At 35.7% G+C, this 24,303-nt stretch overlaps 1 protein-coding gene across 4 annotated transcripts in view; it reads right to left on the bottom strand.

Annotated features, from left to right (window-relative positions):
* LOC116503158 (core histone macro-H2A.1) overlaps positions 1–22,934 on the bottom strand; it is a 35,843-nt gene extending 12,909 nt beyond the window's left edge. For 2 of the 4 annotated variants that reach the window (XM_032209370.1, XM_032209373.1), the window contains exons 1-5: positions 22,821–22,934; positions 14,670–14,870; positions 3,407–3,513; positions 2,907–3,104; positions 2,087–2,194 (exon numbers count right to left, since the gene is read on the bottom strand). In XM_032209370.1, coding sequence (XP_032065261.1) covers positions 2,087–2,194; positions 2,907–3,104; positions 3,407–3,513; positions 14,670–14,841 — 585 coding nt within the window. In that variant the 5' untranslated portion in view covers positions 14,842–14,870; positions 22,821–22,934. Of the gene's footprint in view, positions 1–2,086; positions 2,195–2,906; positions 3,105–3,406; positions 3,514–14,669; positions 14,871–22,708; positions 22,793–22,820 lie in introns of those variants that run through there. The other 2 variants (XM_032209372.1, XM_032209371.1) reach the window with 2 other exon arrangements.
* Between the last annotated feature and the right edge of the window lie 1,369 nt (positions 22,935–24,303).

The raw sequence follows: 24,303 nt of genomic DNA on the forward strand, positions 1-24,303 counted from the left end.
AAATTTAAATATAATATAATATAATATAATATAATATAATATAATATAATATAATATAATATAATATAATATAATATAATATAATATAATATAATATAATATAATATAATAATATAATAAATATAATATAATATAATATTATAATATAATATAATATAATATAATTAGTATAATATAATTAATATAATATAATTAATATAATATTTTAGCTCAGTATTCAAAGCTTGTGATAACAAACAATAATACTTAGCATAGCAGTAAGTCATGGAAAGTTTATGGTTAAACTTTGTAAATATGGCTAAATATATACGCAAATCCTTCTGTGATACAAAAGAATTTTCTCTTTGAATATATGGATCCTTGCTATGATACTTGTATCATATTATCTTGGATTTCTCCATACATCATTATTTATAAACCAGTATTTATTGTTCAACCTTTAGCAAATAGCTCTTAATATTTATGGATGTGTCTTGAATGAAGAATTTCAATTATCATCATGCCAGTACAGTATAATAATATGATTAGAAGCTATATTAATATAAATCATGTTAAAAGGTAACTCTTTTATGTACACATTTACAATCGTCTCTATTCCTGTGAAAATTTCTTTCTGGAGGTTTCTTGTACGTATATCACACTCTATTGTTTCAATGCAATATAATTAGCCAATGAAACATGACACTGTGACACCAGAAGAAATCTGTTTACAATTTTTGTAACCAAGCATGGCACACTTTATTTTTAATCATTTTTTAAAACGTAATTCAGGTTGGAGAAAATTGGCCTACACTTTTCAATTGCAAGGGAAATATGTAGCAACATGTGAATGGTCAAAAATGCAGGTTTTAAGTCCACATATGCCTTGAAAAAACTAAGAAGTGGGGAGATCAGATCTGAATTAGTTAATGTCTCTCTCACCCATCAATCCCTCCAATGTTTTCCCAAATTCTTTCTTTCCTTAGATCATACAGTGTATGAATTGGGATTGGCTTAAGCCTATGTAGAAGTTCTTTGGATTGTGGCTGAAGAATCCTCTTGCAATATCCCTCACCTTACCAGCATTATCTTTTACTATATAGTAGCATATCTCTTTTAGAAAATGATGCACATTTCTTTTATTGCCCATGTATTCTATTTATGTTAATTTGTGATTCTGAGTTACGACGTCAATCCCTTCCTGTCTCTATTACAAATTAATTCCAGGAAGATAACCTTAATTCTAAGCTTGATTTCACCCACTTCCATCTTTCTTTCTCTTGTGTTAAATTATTGCTACTCTGGATTACTGAAACCTTTTTCTTACAATTATAGTTTAGGCTTTTTATCTCTATTAAATCATTACTAAAAAAAAATCAGTTTTATGAATCATTTATTTGGCCAAATGGTGTTCATCATCAGTATCCTTTGCAAGATTCTCATTCTGTTTTATATCAAAATTAATGCCATGTCCTTACTTTTTGTGGCTGTGTTTTCATCTATTTTTGGAAAACTTTCTGCCAAACCTTTGGTTTCTTCTACTCTGCCAAGACTACCTACTACTTGAAGACTACCTTCCTATCTGTCTCTTCTTAGATTTCTCAATAAATATATGGCAGTATGTCTTCTTCTTTTGAATGCCTAGAGCAGTGCCCCCCATAATTTTGGATGCCAATGACTGGTTCCATGGAGAGCATTTTTCTGTGGACTGGGGGGGAATGTGTTTTTACATGCTGTCCACAGCCCGGGAATTGGGAATGCCTAGCCCTAGACACCTGTATTTTCTGAGACTATTGGATTAACCCCCAAATCGTTATTCCCAATTGTAAGTCAGTTTCAAGTGTGTATAACTATATTCATTCATATTTATTATTAATCTTGTGTCTCTTTAAATTTTACTCTCTTTCGAAGTGGAGCCTTTTTAAAAGTCCATTGCATTTTATAAATTCTGTACTTAATATATTAAGTGCATTCTGTACTTAATATATATCATTTACAATGTTTGTAAAATAAGTTGAGGATATTCCCTTTTATTCATAGAAATATATCTCTATGTTCAATTAACACACACACACACAGAATATTTTGAATAAATGCACAAACCTACCTTTTGCCCGAGAAATAGACTTTTGGTGGATAAGACAGTGAAACCATCTGTTGGGGTGCCTTCTGTTGTGCTGTCAGCACTTGCTGATTTACTGACTTCTCCCTGTTTCTTTTCACATATAAATCAGTTAACCAATCAGCCTATTAGCAAATCCAATTTTAAATAAACATTACAGAACTAATATACATACACACACATCTGTATGTGTACAGAGAGAGAGAGAGAGAGAGAGAGAGAGAGAGAGAGAGAGAGAGAGAGAGAGAGAGAGAGAGAGAGTGTGAGAGAGTGAGAGAGAGAGAGAAACTATATGTTGGGATGAGCAAATTCCATCAAGGAAAGAAAGTTAGCAAAATCTTGATTTTTAGAACTTAAATGTTGAAATCAGGTTATCCCTCCTACATCTCTGTTCAAGAGCAGCATCTATTTTCCTATGTCAAAAAATAAATAGTAAGTGGTGTAACACCACCAAAAAAATAGCTGGCCTTTTGGACTCTATAGCTAGGAATGAATGTGCAGATAAACCAGAATTTGAAAATGTAACCCTGCACAGCTGTACAGTCCATCTAAATCTATAAAAGAAGTTGAATTTTTATTACTATGTATCTAAAAAGTCAATATTTCACATATCCACTCTTGAAATACCTAGATCTAATGTAGATATTCTTATGAACCAGAATAAATTCAGTGCAATTGCATTTTACTTTACGTTAGATTTGAGATATATTTTACTGGTCATCTAGCCACATAATTACTTTATTTCTGAGCAAAAATGCATTAGGCTGGCAAAAAAAAATTGTAGGCAAAACAATTGTAGATATACCTTAGACTTTCTTGCTACTTTCTTTGTGCTTGCTTTCTTTGTTGTGGTTTTCTTCTGTGACGGTGACTTTGCTTTTTTAGCTGGGGGTGGAGTGATGATTGCTTCCAATTTTCCTTTTGAACCCCGCTTTTTGGCCAACAGCTCTGGGTGAATATTTGGTAATACACCACCACTGGCTATGGTGACACCTTTCAACAGCTTAAAAGGAAGTGGAACAAAAAGGTATCTCTGAGGAGTTTTAAAACTTGAAAAAAGTAAGACACTGATTGTGAAGAAAAAAATAATGAAATGCCTAAATTAAGAGTTGGGCCCCTACCAAGTGATGGGACTCTATGTCGATTTTAGAGTTAACAACTGCTGATATATTTTCTAAAGGTATCAATCAACTGAAGCAATTTCGACTTATTTAACAGATCATGAGTTACATTTTTAGACAGACTAAGCAGGAATTTAAAAAAGAAAGAAAAACAAACCCCTAAAATCATGGTATGTATTTTCACCTGATTTAATTCTTCATCATTTGCTACAGCCAGCAAGATATGTCTAGGGGTGACACGACCTTTCTTGTTATCTCGTGCTGCATTTCCAGCCAATTCAAGAATTTCCGCTGTCAAAAAAGATAAAATTGTTTTGATTCGTCTTTTTTATTTTCTAAATAAAATGCATAACAGTTATTCAGGAATTTAAAACATGCAATCCTAAAATCAGTAAAAGAACTATAACTGCACATTAAGGATAAATAAATGGGATAAATAAATGGGAAAAGACATTTGATAAGAAGTAATTGCACATAATCTGGTAACATCCTATTTAAGCATAAGGATGGGGCACAGTATACATATATGTGATATCAGAGGTATTCAGCTGTACTAGTTTTCTCCCAAATGTTTTCCCAAAATACTTTTAGGAAGTATTTTAAATGCATTTAACACATCTGACAATCTAGAACATCAACCATATTTTTAAGGATTTTGCTAATAATAACTTGATCTGGACAAAATTAAGAACTGTGTACAGAAATGATACATAAGATATGTAAAGAAAGAGAAAGATTAGCTGTCCAGCTAAGTAAACAATGGAAATACCCCTAAAATTTATGTTTTGTGGCAATGTACACTAAAAAGCAACTGCAGGTAAAGGAAGCAAGAAGTCTTAAATGGAAAGGGCCAGAGAGATAATTATAAAGATAGTGAATAGATAAAGAATGCAAAATCAGCAAGCAAAATATTCAACGCATATATAAGATTTAATAAATAACTAAAGTATGCATACTGTATACATAAACCTATTTAGTTACTGGTATATTTAAAAGCAACAATAGATTTTGTTTAAACAACTTCAAGTAATCACTCTATTCTTTGGAATTTTTGTTAATTATTTTAATGGCACATTTTAATGTTGCTTTTAATTATATCATTTTTAATATCAATATCAATATCTTAAACTTATTTTCAAAATTGGAGTACATGAAAATTGAAGTATAAATTCAGTAATAAATGAATATGGAATTTATTTAACAATATCAGAGCGTGTATATATCTATCAGATGCTTTTTGGATTTTTTTTAAAACTAAAAATCTGGTCATTAAAGTTTATTGGGAAATCTGTGACTGCTTTTAGACAAGCTGTGGATATATTTAATTAATAACAAAATAATTTTTCAACCTTTTTTAAAAAGAGGGCAGCAATGAATACTACTAAACGATGAACACAGTCAAAATGATGAAAGTCTTACTAATTTTATCTTGTACCTAATTCATACTTCACTGTACTTGTTATGATGAATTGTACTGCTCAATTTGGGGATCAGATTCTCTGCTATAACTATATTAATAACTACATGTTAGGGACCATTTCCATTCATTTTCTTTATTAGAGACTAGGAAGAACTTTTCATTTAACAGTTGATATAAACATACACAAAGTTATATCATACAGTATTCTCTGAAATTCTATAGGAATTATTTTTTTGTCCTTTACCCATCTCTTAAGATTTTCTAAGGTTACCTCTGTAAAAAGACCCCTCCCAAAATAATCATTTCGAGATCTTTAGGTATCTCAATCTCTTGACAGATACATGATGAGTATCTCAGAGAGTTTAAATTGAACATATAGCAAAAAGAATGTAAGTACAGAAGAGAAATGCATGCATCTCCTTCTCACAGCCCTTGACTGACACAATATAACAACAGTACATGTTTCTATCTAGTTTAGGGAATTTTATAGATCGTTCGAGGAACTTTTTTTTTAATACAAACAAATGGCCAATAGTTTTATATTTTACAAAAAGCAAACCAAACCTGCAAACCACTACTTAAAAACCTGACCACCCCCACAAGCCAGAAACTTCTACAAGATAGGAAACAGACACACAGAACTTTTCCAGCTTGTAGCAAACAGGAAACTTCACATGTAACTTACACCTGCAACTGTTTGACTGGTTCTCATGAAACCTTCTGGTTTTTATACCAGATTTCCATTAATATAATTTGACACAGGCCTAGCCCAATTGGAAAGTATGTATTAAATATCAGAGCAGGGAAAGCCTACGAGATTTAAAATCCCAAGGTTTAATAGGGGTATATTGGATCACAGGAAAAAAAGATACATACTGTGCACTTACAAGACATTGTTCCACAAACACAAGCTTAAGAATTTTTCAACAACATGCCTAACAGTTGCTAGGAATTATGACTTCCCTCCAACTTCTTTTTCTTTGCCCAATTCTGAGGAGTTGGAGGTGAGGGCATTTTATCTTAGCAGTTAGCACTTAGATTTATATACCGCTTCATAGTGCTTTTACAGTCCTTTCTAAGCGGTTTACAGAGTCGGCATGTTGCCCCCAGCAATCTGGGTCCCCATCTTACTTGGGGCTCTTGAACGGAAAGCAATTAATCAGATCAAATTTGAAGAAAGTCAGTAACAGCAGCATTACAGTAGTTGCTTATATCCAGGGAGAAACAAAAATTAGGCATAGTCAGTTCTCAAATCAGGGTTGAACACAAACTTGAGATTCAAGTTGCTAGCAACATACCAGGGGAAGGCAAGGCTACTAGCAAATGTTTGAAATGCAGATATTTCCCAGTTCCACATAAAACTCAATTGGAGAGGTTCCTACTCAGGAATCAGATAACAATGTCACAATTTTAAGGGTTCCATTTTAAAAGGGTTAAATTTGTTAAGAATTCTTTTAGATGCTCACCTGGTGTTGTTGTTTTTTGTCTGTTTTAATCATTGTTTTAAAAATTAAATAGAAAACACAAAGTGGTTATAATCAGAATTTGGAAAAAATTTCACAATACTTTTCACAATAACCATGCTCTTATTATTTCCTGTAGTCTAAAATGGATGGGGGAAATAGGCATTTTCTAGAAACTTTGGTTACAAACCCCATAAATCTGTGGTTTTTGTGAACATTTTTACATACACAATGGATTTCTAACTAGTTTCATGATATATGGCATTAACCAAGGTCAAGGCTCTGAACAAACTCTGTTCATTCTTTTTCACAATGGTGATCCAAATACTGTAGAACTCCCATGATGTTGTAAAGCAAAGTCTTACATATAAAAACATCAGTACTGAAATGGAAGTAACTGATCAATCTCAAAGTTTAATGTATATTACGGAAATTTATATGGAATGATTCTGCAATTTCATACTTTTGAAATTTAAATGTAGGTTAAATGTCAGCTCTCAAGTTAAATCTGTTGTTCATTATAGAAGACAAGTTAAATGCTAAATTTGCATGATGGTTTCTTTTCTCAATACTTAGTTCAAGCAAAAAGTCCTTGGTAATTGTCAGGTGTTCAGGACCTGGACTTTTGCTATGCAAATGTGAATATACCTGACAGCTAGTAATTCTGACTTCATCCAAAGTCTGATTAGATTTTGTTTCCTCTTCTGGGTAGAAATTTTATGTCTTGAGTAAAACCATTTCTCTGATTTCAAAAACATTTGCCTTTCTTTACTTCATTGCAATGAAGTCATAATGTAGAAAATTTAGTTTGTAACAGCTAACAGATGACATGCTGAGCAGTTGCCAGCATTTCTAACTCTCCCAAAAGCCAAAAGAGAAAAGTCTAAAAAGTGTGTGAAACTCAACCATTCAGCCAAAAAAATCCGAGAAAAACTCCAGAAACTAAGAGAGGGACATTAGCATTCAGAATTTTTTTTTTTAAAAAAAAACCGTAATAAGAAAACCATATATGGAATAGACCATTTTTAATCCATACAGGTCTTTTACTTTTATTCCCTTTCTCTGTTACACACGTACATAAATCAGTTTTCTATAAGAGATTAATTAATTAATCATCTTATAATTTTGAATTATTTTAACAGAATTAGCATTGTTTTTCTTGCACATTCTTTTATTTTGAAAAAAAATACTTATTTTCTCTAGAAATACTTCTTTAAAGAACACCAGGCTTACCTTTGCCATAATTAAGAGTCAATAATGATCACTCCAAGGATGTATTTTGTCAAACCTGTTCACCCAGTTAATTGCCTGTGCATTAAACGTTTAAGGGACAGCTTTTAACAATGCAGCTGACTGAATGGTGTTTAATGGAATTCATAATTTTACTTTAAAAACCTCTCAGAATTAAAATCCCCCCAAACCAAATTTCTATTCCATCCTTTCCTTCAACCTTGCAGGTGTTTCTAAAAGGTAGCCTTCCAGAAAACAAAGGAAGGTAAAGGAAGATTTTTTTTTTAAGACTGTGCTATAGAGTTCAGGTAAGTGTTTTATAAAATATGTTGATGAGAACAAAAGCACTTCCCTTTGAAGCATAAAGTAGAATCTGTGAAAGCACACATGCAAACCAACCAGGGGTAGCTTTTGAAGCAGCCATAAAAGCTATACAAGGACACGGTTGGTTTAATGCTTCAAAGAAAGTTCTTTCTTCAGGATAATGTACTTTTTGAAACACCCCTTTCAAATGTTTTGCTCGGTTGTATTCTACTTTCCATCTTAATTAGCTATAGAAAAAGTCATGGAAAAATATTAGTTGGAAATCTATTTTAGGTTTCTTGTGTGAATCTTATGTCACTAGGACACAAACACTCCTGTGAACTTTCAACAATAAGCAAGGAGACGCACATGGTAGAAACTACCTGGAAACTACCTACCATCACACAATTTTGTTGGAATCTCAAATTGTATTTCTTTGATATGTCTGATGCTGGGTCTTAATCATTTTATGACAGGAGTGTGACCCTGTACATATTTAGACATTCAATTATTACGTATTGCATTTCTATCACATTTTTCACCAGAAATTCATGATAGTATACAGAAATTTCAAATTCCATTTTTATCCTTGCAACAACCTAGTGTGGTAAATTGGGTTTAGAGAGATCAATTGGCTAAAATCATCCAAATGGGAAGGTGACTATTAAACACCATATTAGTTTAGGAGTTCAGTGGAGCTTCTTCTCTCATAAATTAATTTTGAACTGTAGCTACAAGAAATAGGTAGTGTAACTATACTGCACTAGTGAAGGCACATTTGGAATATTGCATCCAGTTCTGGACACCATGATACAAAAAAGATGCTGAGACCCTAGAAAGAGTACAGAGAAGAGCAACAAAGATGATAAGGGGCCAGGAGGTTAAATCATACAATGAACAGCTAAGGGAACTTCATTAACTTAATGAAGAAAAGGCTCATAAGAGACATGATAGCAGTCTTCCAATATTTGAAGGGCTAACATAAAGAAGAGAGTGTTGATTTATTCTCCATTGCACCTAAAAGCAGGACAAGAAGCAATGGGTGGAAGCTCATTAGATTTAACATGGAAATGAGGAATTTTCTGACAGTACGAACAATTAATCAATGGAATAGCTTGCCTCCTAGAGTTGTGAGTGTTCCCTTATTGGGGGTTTTCCACAAAAGATTGGATGACCATATATCCATGATGGTATAAGGATTCCTGCCTTGGGCAGGTGATTGAACTAAAAGATCTCCAAGATGCCTTTCAGTCCTATGATTCTATGATTTTAAGAAGATGCTTTAAAAACAACAACAGTTGAAAGGAGGACCAAAACCTGATTAACAAATGTAAATATAAGTTGTTTTTTATAGACCCCAATAGAAGGAAGTCAAAATCTTCATCCGTTCATACTGGCTTCCTATGTCCCCATTCTTTCTTCTTCCTTCTCTCAATTAGTCTGTAAAATGGTGTTTCCTTTGCCTACCAGTTTACACTTCGTTGTTACTCTTTAACAGTTTACACATGCCTTTCCCCCCTTTTAAACACATCTAAACATGATTAGACTAAGAACTGCCAGATGTTGCTTGAGTGAAAGCAGTATGCGAGTTTTGGCTCAACTAGTTTACAACTCAAGACAGGTCTTGTGCTCTTAAATTTGCTCTTGGCTTACATCCTTAAGTTCCAAGGGCATTTGTTATAAACTAGTAATTACACAAATTAGACACCAATCACATTGCATGTGTGTCCCCTGTATGCATTACCATCAACGATTACAAAGTACTAATTTCTTTGGATACAACACTGAACAAGTCCTTGTAGCAGAGGGTTACCTCTTTCACACTTGCTTAAGGGAACATTACAGGTAGAAAAAAAAGTGAGGCCTAACTTTAGCCAGTCATTCGTTCCTATTATGTGCTTATTTCATGATTTGAAGAAATTAACAAATCTCCCAGTAACATATTTGCCATTACACAATTGGGAATAGGTGGATTTGTACTACCAATGGCAAGAATTTTTCAATAATCTAAGCCTACTAAAGAAAGCTAGTCTTTGAGCTTCACTTTCTTTTTCCCTTCTCCCAATTAAAATTGGAAAAGAAGTTACCAGTGGCACAATTATGGTTGCTGGCACCACAGGAAGATATGGGGAAACCTTATCCATTTCTAACCTCATGGACCTAGTAAAGTATTTCACAGAAATAGGGTTTATGAGTGATTTCCTTACTTTAATGATCTAGGATAATTCAAAAAACAGCAGAAACAGAATATTGAAATATGTGGCTATGAGGCAGGTGTAGGTGTGTAGGTGTGTGTGTGTGTGTGTGTGTGTGTGTGTGTGTGTGAGAGAGAGAGAGAGAGAGAGAGAGAGAGAGAGAGAGAGATTGTTCCACAACCTAGTCAATTTTTCAAAAACAAAGAAAAAACAATGAAATATACCACTAAAAGATAGAATATTTAAAAGTTATCAAATAAAGGTTTATTTTAATAATCAATATTAATGCATTGCTAAAAGACCCAAGGGTCTGTTATTAAATTTAAGCATAGCATTGAAATATCAAATCAGAAAAAAAATAATCAAATTGAAATCAGTCTTATAAATAAGACTTTTTTGCAAGGTATTTTTTTAATATGATGAATATAATGGAAGGGATCTAAAGTTTAACAACAGAGATGTTCTGATACTAAATACAAAGTGTTTCTATTTTAGATAGCAAGAAACATTCTAATCTCAAATATTTATATTGTCTATTAACCCTGATGTCAAAGTGACCATGAGACATTGGCAAGCTATTATGTTTTCTAAACACCCTCAATGCAGCATCCATCAGCATTTATGTTGCAACCACAAAAATACTGCTTTTTAGATGGAATAAATAGTTGTTGAAAAGACAGGATGAAAGTTAGGGAAAAGATTAAAACAAATATTAGAATTGAAAACTGAACAAGGAAAGCATAGTCTGGAGACAGAAAAGTAATTATTAAAACAAACTGTAAAGTTCTTTGTTTTTGTGCATTTTTAAAGCTGTAAATGCACCTAATCCATACTTTCTCACTGGCTTTCACTTCAAAGGAACAACAATGGAATACAGGTAGTCTTCAACTTATGACCACAATTGAACCCAAAATTTCCATTGCTAAGTGAGACAGTTGTTGAGTGAGTTTTGCTCCATTTCTCACCACAGTTATTAAGTGAATCATTGCAGTTGCTAAGTTAGTAACAAAATTGTAAAGTGAATCTGTCTTCCCAATTCACTTGGCTTGTCAGAAGGTAGCAAAAGGTGGTCACATGATCCTGGGACTCTGCAACTGTCATAAATGTGAATCCGTTGTCATGCATTTGAATTCTGTTTGCATGATTATGGGGATGCTGCAACAGTCGTAAGTGTGGAAAATGGTTATAAATCAGTGTTTTCAGTGCCGCTGTAACTTTGAATGGTCACTAAACAACCCAAGGGTGCTTTTCCAAAAAGCAACTGGGCTTTCCTGTTTTTCCCCTTTGAAAATGTTTTGCTTCTCATCCACTAAACAAACGACTGTAAGTCAAGGGCTACCTACAATGAAAGACCAGGTACATGACTCCTTTTTCAAAGACAGCAGCAAATCAACTTCAAACATTTTAACTATAAAGATATTTTGCTTGTTCTTGCCACATTAGAGAACAGCATAGAGAGCCAACAGTTTCACAATGGCAATCCTTGCCTAGAGGCCCTGCATTTCCTCATCCCAATTTCACTTCATCACCTTTTGTAATTTCCTCCTAATTTCTCTGCTTGTTCTGCTCTCTGGTCCCTGCTTGATTTATGTGATTTCCTTCAAAACAGGCAGATCAACTGACTACGGTGGAAAGCCTTCTGGATGGGGGTTAGCAATTCTGAGCTCAGAGATTTCAGCCCTTTAACAACATTCCCTGTTAAATATAACATGGAACCCACTGTAGACTTTTGATATCAGAAAAATATCCTTGCTGCTTATGAAGGGATTCGTCGGCTGTACCAATCTGAGAATGTTTCAAGTAAGTATATTTTGTTTTCGGTATTAGTTGATCCATTTAACTCCGACATGCATAACACAAACAGAAACCATACACACAACATATGCAGGAATGACACGTATTCAAAAGGATACTGTCATTTTTTTCACTGAAAACTTTTTATTTCCTCTTACGATGCATTTTAAGTAATATTCAAAACCTTTAAATGTTATTCATCAAATCAAATTAGTTTTACACATCACAGAGATTGCAACAAACATCCTTTAAAAATTATGTTTTATGACTCGGATACAATTACCCCAATGTTTTTAAATTACTTCAATTTTTCCAGAGAAGGAAAAAAGTAACATTGTGGGTTAAGTGAGTTCAAGATAATGACTTCTGACAACCAACATAATAAGGACTTAAATGACAAGTAAAACAAACTGGCAGGAGAGTGCTTTATTCTTCAAGCATTCAATGACTTAGCATAGGTCTCCATCCTATTAATGAATTATGATTCAACAGAAATCTGATTTTTACTTACTAAGGCTATTTGAAGCTTCTTGAGGATTTTGGTGATGCCATAACACACAAGAACAAAACCTCAAAATCAACAATTCCAAGGAGAAGTTACAATACTGTAACATATTGGGATGGTTCTTGACTAAAGACCAGTAACTCTCGCTTAATGACTGCAGTGGGAATTCCCTAGATTGCAGCGGCTAAGTCATCCTGTCACCTGATGTTTTGCTTTACAACCGCAACCAAAATTCTGGTACCAACTGTGGTCCATAAGTTGAGGACTACCCTTAAGAATTCAAAAGATATCATCAAGAGCAGGGCTGTCAACTCCCGGCCAGCAGGCCAGATGCACCATGTGCCGGCCCGGCCACACCTGGTTTAGCGAAGGGGGAAAAAGTCCCAATACGTCATGTGACACCACTGTGATGATGTGAGTTTCACACCCCTGATCTTGAGCAAGTAACAACCAATTGTTTTCCCCAGTGGAGATAAAAAATGAACATCCCTCCTCTATCATCCAATCCAAAGGCCTGGAGAAAAAGCCATGTTTTTAATGTCTGCTGGGGATGGAGGTGTGTGTGTTTGTCCTGTAAACCTTCGAGGAGATGCTGTTTCAGAGAACACATGCTGCCACAGACAATGCTTGCTTGCTTACTGCTAGGTAATATTGCTTATTTACAGGGAACATAAGCTGTACAATGGATGGATTTTACTTGATCATTTAGACTAGTTTCTCAACCTTGACAACTTTAAGATGTGTGGACTTCAACTCCCAGAATTCCCCAGCCAACATTCAGGTGGGCATTAATTCTGGGAATTGAAGTCCATGTAACTTAAATTTATTTAAGTTGAAAACACAGTGCTCTAGACTGACATTTCAAAGGACCATGAAACGAAGTACTTCTTGTTTGTTTGTTTCATAAAAGCAAATGACACATTCCCACTGCAAATAAACATCTTCACTTTTGATCATAATGCATTTTAAATGGGCACAGCCATCAGTGTAATGAGTCAAATGAAAATGTCTTTTTCTGAACTTTGCTTCTTTAAAAAATTAGTCAAACAGAAAAACCATGCAGGCAATTAAAAGAAAACATGTGCATGAATACAAGCACAGAGTAATCACAGTTCCTCATAATGGAACTAATTAGAAGTAGACAATACCTTCTTCTTAGTTCTTTCTATAATACCTTCCTTAGTGATTGCAGACCTTGTTTACAAATTCCCAAGTTGCCGGATTCTTCTACACCACCACTACCCCATCCTTGCCAACCCCCCCCCTCCCAATTTGATCTTCATGCTTCATTTTGTTTCTCTGCTCAAGATACTTCAGCTGACAGAAGTGAGGAGAACAGTTACATAATTGGAGGCATGTGTTGCTCCTAAACATTTCTAGCAATGCATGTTGTTGCAAGTTGTTCTTTTAAATAAGACACACGGTGAAGATTATTTTTAAAAGGGCATGCAATTTTGAATATTTTGATTTAGATTTCATGTCTGATGTACTCCTTTTACTCTTCAGAAAAATGCAAAATGATAGAAATTTAGATCACAATAATATACTAACTCAAGAATACACTATTTTGATCTCAAATGACATATTTAGAGACTAATAGAAGACCTGGCAGCTTTAACAAGTGGCAATTTCTGATGACCATGGTGGTTCTTGAAAAGTTAAGCAGGGTCAAACCTGATTAGTAACTGGATGAAAGATTTAGATGTCAGGTCTGAAAAGGTTGGGGAGAAAACCAACCCAAAGGGAATAATTTGCATATTTTATCAAGAAATAATATGGATGCATCCATGTAATCAAGGGCACATAAATTGAACAGTAGAAATACTTTACCTTTACCTTTATATTATTTATTATTAATCTACTTAATATTTAAAAGCAGCTCAGTATTATAACTTTTTAAAAATAAACATGTCAGTTTTCTTAAAAGTTGTATGTTTAACTTTTAAAAGCTTACAAAGAAGCTGAATCCTGTTAATCCCACCTACCTACACCTCACAAAAATGTAGCTCAAGTGAAATTAACAAAATTTCATTAAAGATATTTTACAACAATGTTTTCATTGTTTAAAGTGTACCTTTTTAAAAGGTTGTTTTTCAAAAAAAATATTACCATAGTTGCTTCTATTTTAAAAGTTGACTTAAATTTCTATTTGTGGACGTTTTCTTTTGTAAAATCAAATTATGAGCAGAAACTTTATACGCATTAAACATCACTGTTACACTCTGACCTTGATTCTTATTATAAGCTTATATAGAGTATGGGAGCATGGGTACTTACAAGCAATTATTCAAAAGCTACAAAATCTTCAGAAAAATCTATTGTAAATTCAATTTAAAAAAAAAACATTTACAACTGCTCAAATGTTATGGTACTTCCAAGAATTAGAAAAAAGAAATCTGGATTAAAATTTAACAAACTGGACTGTGTGAATAATGTTTCTATACCAAACCTCCTCCTCACTTTGTTCATGAATTCCTTTTATGATTATTTTATATTTTTATTGCTTTCTCACTATTGTCTTATTAAAATGAACTTACCAGTCAAGTATTCAAGTACTGCTGCCATATATACTGGAGCACCGACCCCAATTCTGTATTTTGGATGACCTTTCTTAATATAACGAAGCATTCGCCCAACAGGGAATATGACCCCAGCCTTTGCTGAGCGAGATGTTTTGGTTGACTTTTTCTTTCCACCCCTGCTGGACATTTTTTTTCAAAGGGGTCTGGATCAGCACACTAAAAATAAAGAAGAAAGTAAGACTACCTATAGGTTCCATAATATTTATTCCAAATAATAAATAAAACCTGAATATTACAAAATATTAACAGCTAAATAAGGTCTATGACTTCTAAGTGCACTGTGCAATTTCAATTGCCATATTATTACAAATATAGGATATTTAGTGTATTTCAACAATGGTAATGGAATTAAGCATTGTTAGTATGCAAGCAAAATCAGCTTCCAATATTTCACTGCACGATGCATCTTTTTGGGTAGTAGATTTTTTAGCTTATGTGACAAAGAAGATATAATAGAAGAGAGATAAAAATGCCTGGTAAAATCTCTAAAGCAAAAGTAAAATGTAATTCAAAATTCTCAAGACAAACATATATATATATATATATATGTGTACATATGTGCATCAAATGCATAAAAGTTGCCTGGGGTTTGGACAATGTGCCAATAACATTTCCAACTAATTTCCAGATCAGACAAACCTGTTGATACAAAAACACTAATTTTCCCTAGCCTATTTTTCCACCTATTATTTGTTTCTAGAACTGGGTAATTTTGCTTCCTGTTTTTATAAAGACATGGAAACTTCATCTACCATTTGTTGCAAGAGATACAGAGGGAGGGAGGGAGGGAGGGAGGGAGGGAGAAAGATAGGCTATATAGTATGGTTTTGGTTAGTCCCACTTGGATAAAGTTTGCTACAGGCACTTTTCACATGAAAGTACACTAGTCTTCAATATATCTTTTAAGTTTTTGGACTGACCTTTAAAGCAAATTCCAAGGCTAGCAAGGCCTACTTCCTACTAAGCCCTGTAAACAACACTTGCATATACAATATATAGTTCTTTTATCTTTTTGGAAAGGATAAAGGGTTGCAATTAAATTCCTGGAATGTGGAATGGTGGAATTCATCTCCTTACCAACCAGACTTTTATGCCATTCCCCAGATGGAGTTTCATAAACTTCAGTTTGACAACTACTTTCCACAAACGTAATTGCACTTGACACCCATGAAAGATGGCCAAAACCTGCAAGTTAATTTACTACCACGCACAACCTTTTTATGGATAATTCTGCAGAGTGCCTGTAATTTTTACCTTGCATTTTTCTAAGAGTATAGGCATTACCATAAAATGCTAAAAAGCTCCACGGGGAGGTGTAGTTTACAAGCTCAGAAACTGTGACTCTGCTGGGAACTTAGTGGTTTAAAAAAAAAATCTTTCCAAAGACTTTTTGATTTCGTGTTGTGGCTTTTTTCCTTTACCGGTGTGGAGGTAGACAGTTCCATAAACAAAATTTTATAAACCAAAGGAAAACATATTGGCATTTACTGGCCTTAAGAAAACCCCTTTCTCAGGCAAAACTGACATCAAATGAAATTATTTCACAGTAGTTCTTCTCACTCTTCCTTTTATTTTCCCTATTATTAAATAATGGTATCTCTATTTTGAATTTTTGATTTGCTTGCTCTCCATTCTTTTTTGTCCCCTCTTGGTTCAATTTCACTCACTATGTGTTTTGTGTATTTGCAACCAAGATCTATCAAAACACAAGTGCAGGCATCTCCAAATAAAATAGTTTCTTCAGACTGATCCAATATTTAACCATTTCTATGAATGTTTTCATACAAGGCTGAAATGTCAGACAGATTGTAGTTAAACTTTTAATTATTCTATATATGGAAATTTGTCTATATTTCAGAACAAAGGTACTATTTCAACTGAGGTTATAATGACAGTCCTAATTGAATATACTAGCTTGTCACAGCAACAATAATTGTTCAGAAACTTAAGGAAACATTGTCAAAAAAGATAAGAAACTTCACCCCATCCCATTATTCTTTTCATTTTGGAATTAAAATAAAAATGAAAACTGGCATGTAACTAACAAAGCATCTTGTTAATTCTGGCTCTTCAACCAGTCTTTTGAAACAATAGAGGCTTCAGTCAATCTGGAAATTGAGTATTATAAAATCATTCGCCGCTAAGTAAAATAATATTGGTAGTAATGGATATTTTTCATATTTTGCAATGAAATTTCAATCTACACCATTTAAAACAATGTTAAAGTTACAGATACCCTGTTTCCCTGAAAATAAGACCACAGCAACAGCAATGAGGTGACTACACTTGTTGCCTCCTGCACGCCAATGAGAAGGAAGGACTCACTGGAGAAGAGCCTAATGCTGGGAAAGATTAAGGGCAAAAGAAGAAGGGGACGACAGAGAATGAGGTGGCTGGATGGAACACTGAAGCAGTAGGCGTGATCTTGAATGGACTCCAGAGGATGGTAGAGGCCTGGAAGGCCTGGAGGAATGTTGTCCATGGGGTCACGATGGGTCAGACATGACTTCACAACTAACAACAAGAAGACTGGATAAAAGCCAAGTCGAACTAGAACTACATTTGCATCTTCTTGAACAGCCAGCAGTGTGTGAATTCATATGGCTACCGTTTCAACGTAGCCCATAAGTCATTTTATTCATTTATCTGGTTTTCCATATTAATAGTGTGAAATGAAGGGAATGTAACTACCGCATGATATCTTCACAAGAACCATGTGAAGTTGACTATGGAAAGAAAATATTTCTGCAAACTTAAGAGTTAAGATTTAGATTCAAGCTTCCACTGTGTAGCACAGTGTACCTATCTATGATACTACATTGATTTCTGTGTTGTTTTATTCAGCTAAACTATGTTCCTTTTACAATACACTACTGCCAATCAAGTTCTGCTGTTCAGAATTTCCTGTTTTTTTCTCCATGGTGCAATGCTGTCTCCTGCACTCTTATTGACAGGTAAGTTAGAATTCCAGTTTAACACTGCATTATAGTTTTGTAATAGCATCAAGAAAGTTACTCAATGTAAAGTGGAGCTGTGTTTTAAAAATGTACATACCATTCACTACCATTTCTTCCTCTTTATTCAGCTCTTAAGACACAGTGCTTGCAACAGAGACTATGGTAGAAACTGCCATTCTCCTCAAGAATTGTGGAACTTGAAATATTTTGACAGATATACGCTCAGCTTTCTACTACGGAGACTGTTCAAGAAAGTTCTACTTCCACATCTATGCAGAATCATTTGTCTATATTGTATATTTAAGGCAGTGAGATCAAAGCAACTTTCAAGCCGTATAAACCCTGAATGTTCAAATTATTTATAGAATCAGTATATTTGGCCCCAACTAATTACTATGACACAGGAAAACTTTGTCTGACCATCATAAATTGGCAATTTTAAAAGAAGATGCACATCTCTCTGGAACTACCCACACATGAAAGTCTCCATTTTATTCCCTGAACTGTTTAAATGCAGACAAAAAGTAATCACCACTGCTGATTTCTTTTTATGTGTCCTTGAGAAAATCAAGTAACAAGTTTTAAGAACATAGGTTACCCTTGCTGAACCAAACAAAAGACTTATCTTATTAGGAATCTTGGTGACCAACTAGACATCAAGTTGAAGGTCACAAACTGAGTACAATAGCAGGCTCTCAGTCCCAAGTCACAGACAAGAAGATATATAAAATACATCAGTGATGATAACCAAGCACAGGCATATTTTTCATAAATTCTCTATTTTCTTTTTAAAGTTTCCTAGTTTGGTGGAGACTTGCTTCACAGATTGCACTTCACAATAAGGTTTGGATTTAGCTTAGGGTTTTGTGTGAAATCAGTGATTCAGGTCAATTGAAAAAAGTCCAGGGTCCCTTAGGTTCAATCCTTTGTTTAGTGCAGGAAGAATCTTAATTAAAGCATCCCTACCATACAGGCATTAAGTTTCTTCTTGAACTTATGTAATGACGGGGATCCCACAACTTCTCCAAGCAATTGGAGATTGTCAATATTCAATCAATATTCAAGCTAAGATCTGATCAAGCGTTCTCTTGATGCCACCCACATTGCATTTGCTTTCATGCAGCCACATTATATTGCTGACTCATATTCAGCAAGCATTCAGCTGCACTACATATTCCAAGAAATCTTTCCTAAGTATTATTTCCAAGCTGAGTAACTTTCATCTGAGAATTTGATTTTTTTAAATGTAAACTGCTAAGCATAAGTCTCTGTTAAATATTTTGCAATTTCAGCCCATTTCTCTAACCCATCAAAATAACCCAATTTACTTGTCTTCTAATACACACACACACACACACCAAGTCATGAAACAGTGCAAGGATTAGAGGAATTGTATTGAATCTTGAGACTTTGGCAGTTTCTCTCTTCCCCATCTTGGTTGGTTTGGTTGGTTTATTAGATTTATATGCATTTATATGTTCGGTATAAGATAATATAAATTTATATTTATATTATCTTATACCGAACAGAATCAAAGTAGGATTCTTTTGAGTTCCTTTCTCACACTTTCCCCTTTTCCAGAACCAAGTTATCTTTTATTTTTCCTTACTTCTTCTCACATGTTTTCTTCAATGTGTAACACACAGTTTGGCATTCTACCAGTAGCATTACATTTTAAAAGACAATTGGAAATGAAAGCGGCACACCATTTAAGAATTGAAAGAAAAGTGTGTATGTGCCTATAAGCAACACACCACATCATAGTTCTCCCTTTTTCCTGATTTTGAAGACAGGGAACTTTATACTTTTCCATTTATCTGGTACTCACCACTTCTGCAGATTTCTGAAAGGTAATATGTAACATTGGACCCAGATTGTTGGAAGCCATATGCTGACTCTGTAAACTGCATAGAGAGGGCTGTAAAAGCACTGTGAAGTGGTATATAAGTCTAAGTGCTATTGCTATTTCAGCCAGACTATCAACATTTCTTCAGTATCCTAGAATACACTGAGATTTAAATACATTCAAAAGAAACATTCTCTATCCATGGCTCTATCAACCTCAACTTTAATTCCTGTTCTTCAAAGTTTCTTAATGGAACATAAATTCTCTTTGTTGAAAAAAATGAACCAAAAACAAATCTGTTTAAGTATTCTCATCTTAATTTCCCTTAAAATCAATAAACCACAGTTGAAGCGCCTTACACTTGATACTCAACCTAGCCATTGATTGTTAGTGTACATAAAGCTCTTAGGCAAACTTTTAAAAAAAATGAATGTGTAAAGTATTTATAGTCTCACAAACTTAGTATAAATCTGCCTTTCTGAAGCTATTAACGAAGCATTAATGACATACACATATGGAGGTTGGAAAGCATATTTGGTAGAATAACAAAGGTTTGGCTTACAACACAGACAAGTGGAACTGGGGCTTTCCATTTTATTGCTCTCTGCTGAAGGGAAAACATATGCTAATAAACATAACTAAGTATAATCAGGAAGGCAAAGTGAAAAAAAATGTTGATATGGTTGCAATATTTATGGTTGAAATATATATGCTATGTACTTCCTCATTCTGCAATGTTTTTGTATTTCTCTGTAACTGTGTCATAAAACTGTTCTAGCTGAAGATATATGTTGGCTACTTGCTTACTTATGTATGCACTTTAGTGTGAGATTTTGCTTACATATACTCTCAGCATGAGACAACATAAATACATAGAATGCAGGAAAAAGCTTAGCACTATGACAGTTATTCTATATCCATTCATCCTCCTCAAGTTTGTAAAGTAGTTTTTATTAAATCATTTTGATATTCTGTGATGGTGCTTTCATGCACATTCTTTTTCAATTCTTAAATAGTATACCCCTTTTATTTCCAATTATCTTCTTGTAGAGTCTACTAATGCAACTGGCAGAATTCCAAGCCGTATGTCTTAAATTCCAATAACTCTACAACTGCTGGTATATTCCCTAATCAAAGACTATGTACAGACCGCATTCAGATGAAAACTCCAAATCTGTCACTGTCACTTGAACCAAGTTGTTCAGATTCTGTTCTCAATTACATAAGTGTAAAGCTACAGTAGAAACAGTTGAAATATATATGGTAGTTGATAATAATCAATACATAATTAAAAATTTTAATTATACACAAAGTATAGGCATTACTGCACATTTTCTATTTGTAGAATCGGGTTAGAGAGAGAAAGTCAAGTATAGTTTTAGTTAAATCTAAAGAAAGATTTAGTTAAATAAGAAAATGGATGAATATGTGTCAAGAATAAAACATAGTGCAAATCCATAACAGAATTTCTTAGAAATTAATGTATTATCAGACATCAGTAACTACTATTCTGGTTTGTGACTGTCTTAAATATTAGGGTTATGCCATGTTTTGGATATGATTTCAAAAAAACTGCTCTGGATTATGGGGATGCATGAATGTAATACCTATTACAACTCTTTAAAGCAGTCACATCTTTTCAGGGTTCATACAGCAGTTACAGAAAACAGCCACGCAATACCAGAAGAAAATGCGGCTGCTTCAGAAAGTTGCACACAGATGCCATATTTATTCCGCTGCATGCTCCAAATGGCTATTTTGAAATCAAATCTAAAGTATATAGAGTCCTACTAAAGATTTCTCTTCACCTACCCAGGTAATTCTTGCCTGATTGAAAGAATGAATGACTTTGGGGCTTGTTGTTGACAAAATGAATGACTTTGGGGCTTGTTGTTCTTTTCAAACACTAAGAAACTAGAGTAGTCCCCATACACCTGTTGCTAAGTGACATTCTCCCAATAGATGTAAGGCATGAATATTAATACTCTAGTGAGGTGAACAAACTCTCAGATCGTGAAAAACTGATACAACTTGACACTGCAAAAATCTACCTATGGAGTTATGAATTAAGTCAGGTACAATTTGGTCCCCAAAACTGAAAATGACAACATACATTTGCCAGGAAGTAAGTTTAAAATTTCATGCACGTTCAGAGAAAAATCCAAATCAGTAAGAAATGTATTTCATACTTTGAACAGATTCAAACCGTATTTTATTAATATAAACAAGCAGAACTACCTCAATTTTGACTTTATTCTTTTGGATGGGCTACGAGTAGCTTTGAGACTTAATTTTTATTCCCACTATTTACTTCCTTCTACAGCGTTTTCATAAACTGAATATCACAAGTCAAGAAACAGTTCTTCTAACACATTTATTATTCATTTTATTATAGCTGCCCTCTCCAGAAGACAGGGTAAATGTTGCAGCTTCAGCATCACAGCTTTGGTTCAGATTTCTAAAATACCCTCTAGAGGTTTTTCGGGGTTATTTCCCCCCCCCCTTTCCTGACATTTCTTTCCACTTTATTTCATCCATCCCTTTGATAATGCGGGTTAAAAATCTACTTTTGAGCGAAAAATTTTGGGGCAGGAGCATCCTTTGCCCTGAAACAGGGAACATGAATGACCCCCAGGGAACTCCCTTCCCCCCCCCCCGAGCATTTCCATTTGCAACCCCTGTTCGTGTCCAATGACCCGAGGTGAGATGAAAAAGGAAAGTAAAGGACGGTCGAAGGGAGGGATGAGAAACGTAACCGCAGCAAGCCAAGCCAAGCCATTGCTTTTAATTGTTTAATATTATGGTGCAACGGAGCTGTTTCCCACGGGATTTGTGGATCGCTTCCCCATCCGACCCTGCTCGAGCTGAAGTCAAAAAGAGAACAGATGCACCGATCTTACGAGGGAAGAGAGAGTTTATTTCCTGGTTCTCTTTTAAGGGCACAGCGGGGAAGCCTTCCAGCTCTCCCTTAACCCTGTCGATCCCGTCCTCAGGCTCCTGTGCCCCACCCCCCCACCCCTACTGAGAGCCCAGCTGCCAAAAAAAGTCGCGGCTGGGCTCTCCCAAAGGTCGCCCAAGAGCTAAACTTGACGGCGGCTCCCGGGCAGGTGCTGCCGCCTGCAAAAGAGCCGCCTCCGGGGCTGCAAAAGGCAAGAGAAAGAGAGCGGAGAGCCAGCCGTTCCCAACCCCACCTTCCCAGGCGACCGAGAGAAGAGCGGCGAGCATACAAAGGACAAGCCCCGCCGCCGGGCAGCCTTCGCGTCCTGGAGGCTCCGGGGAAGAGACGCGGCGTGGATCACTTACGGCGCAGCGGGGTCGGCGGCGGCGGCGGCAGCAGCAATATGTCCCCTCCCCCCGGCGTCTCCCGCTCCCCTCTGAGCTCCGTCGCGCGTGAACTGGAACGACTCGGGCAAACGTGCAAGCGCTTCCCACAATGCACAGCGCGCAGAGCTCGTCACATCCCCTCCTCCTCCTCCGCCGCTTCGGTTCGCTCAGTCGGTCGCTCGGCGGCGGTCTCGGCTGCACATCTCCTTCCTTCCTTTCCCGTCTTCCTTCCTCCTTCCCTCTCATTCTCTTTCTCCCTCTCTCATTCATTCATTCATTCCCAGCTTCTTTCCTCCATTCCTCTTTTCATTCCCATCTTCCTTCCTCCCTCCCTCTCTCCCTCCCGTCCTTCCTCTCATTCCCATGTTCTTTCCTCCCTCGTTCCCATCTTTGTCCCTCCCTCTTGTCATTCCCATCTTCCTTCCTCCCTCCTTCCTTCCCTCCCATTCCCATCTTCCTCCCTCCCTCCCTCATTTCCATCTTCCTCCCTCCCCCTCCCTCATTTCCTTCCTTCCTTCCTTCCTTCCTTCCCTCCTTCCCCCTATCTCTCTCTGTCTCTCCATTCACTGATTTTTAAGCACCGCAGCCTTGCTGGGCAGCACTGCTCTCTCCTCCTTCAACTGCCTCTCTCCCACCTGGCACCCCCTCCGCCACTTGCCCTCTCTTGGCTCATAAGTGGCAGTGGATGCTCCGTGGGCCAGCAGGGGGATGGATTGCAGCTAGCGGTGAGGTGGGCGCTGGTGCTAGGTCACGCTTATGGGACCACAGGTGAATCCCCTGCAATGACGCCTGCTGGGTCTTCCTTGATGGCCACCTCCCTGGCCCTCTACGGCCACCTGCCAATACATGCCCTGGCAGAGGAGGGAGCGGCCATCAAGATGGTAGAAGCTACAGTACATCACTGGGGAAAAGGTTGAAATCTGAAAGGCAAAGCACATGTACACATTTTCCCTCTGCTGCACAGTCTTTTATTTCCTGAACAATCTAGGCTGTTTTCCAGAGGATTCTGCTTCTCAGGCTCTTAACTGGTTCCAGCCCTTCTTGGCTCTGAGTTCTCTTTTCAGAATTGGACCTCTTGAACAGTTATCAAACTGTCAGGACATTAGGATTGGTTCATAAGAGCCATGTTTAGTGGCAGTGATGTTTTGTAAAAGCAGTTTGTTTCATCCCCTTTTACTATGATATGATTACATTCCCCACTAGGGTTTCTTCCCACCACAGCATCAGTGTTTTTGGGATCAGCAATAGGAATTCAGAAACAGAATAAATAAATGGCCCTGACCTATTTAGCCGATGTAACATTTGCAAAATCATTGCAACAAATGACCATATCCTAAAGTCGTCTCACTATTAAATTATACATAGTTTAGAAATCCATTTTTATACCAATCTAGTTGAAATATATGTATAAACAATGCTGATCAATCTGTTTAAATATGAATGTTTCTAATCTGGTAAGACC

Source organism: Thamnophis elegans, chromosome 2, assembly GCF_009769535.1.
Source record: "Thamnophis elegans isolate rThaEle1 chromosome 2, rThaEle1.pri, whole genome shotgun sequence".
In the NCBI taxonomy this organism is placed as follows: domain Eukaryota; kingdom Metazoa; phylum Chordata; class Lepidosauria; order Squamata; family Colubridae; genus Thamnophis; species Thamnophis elegans.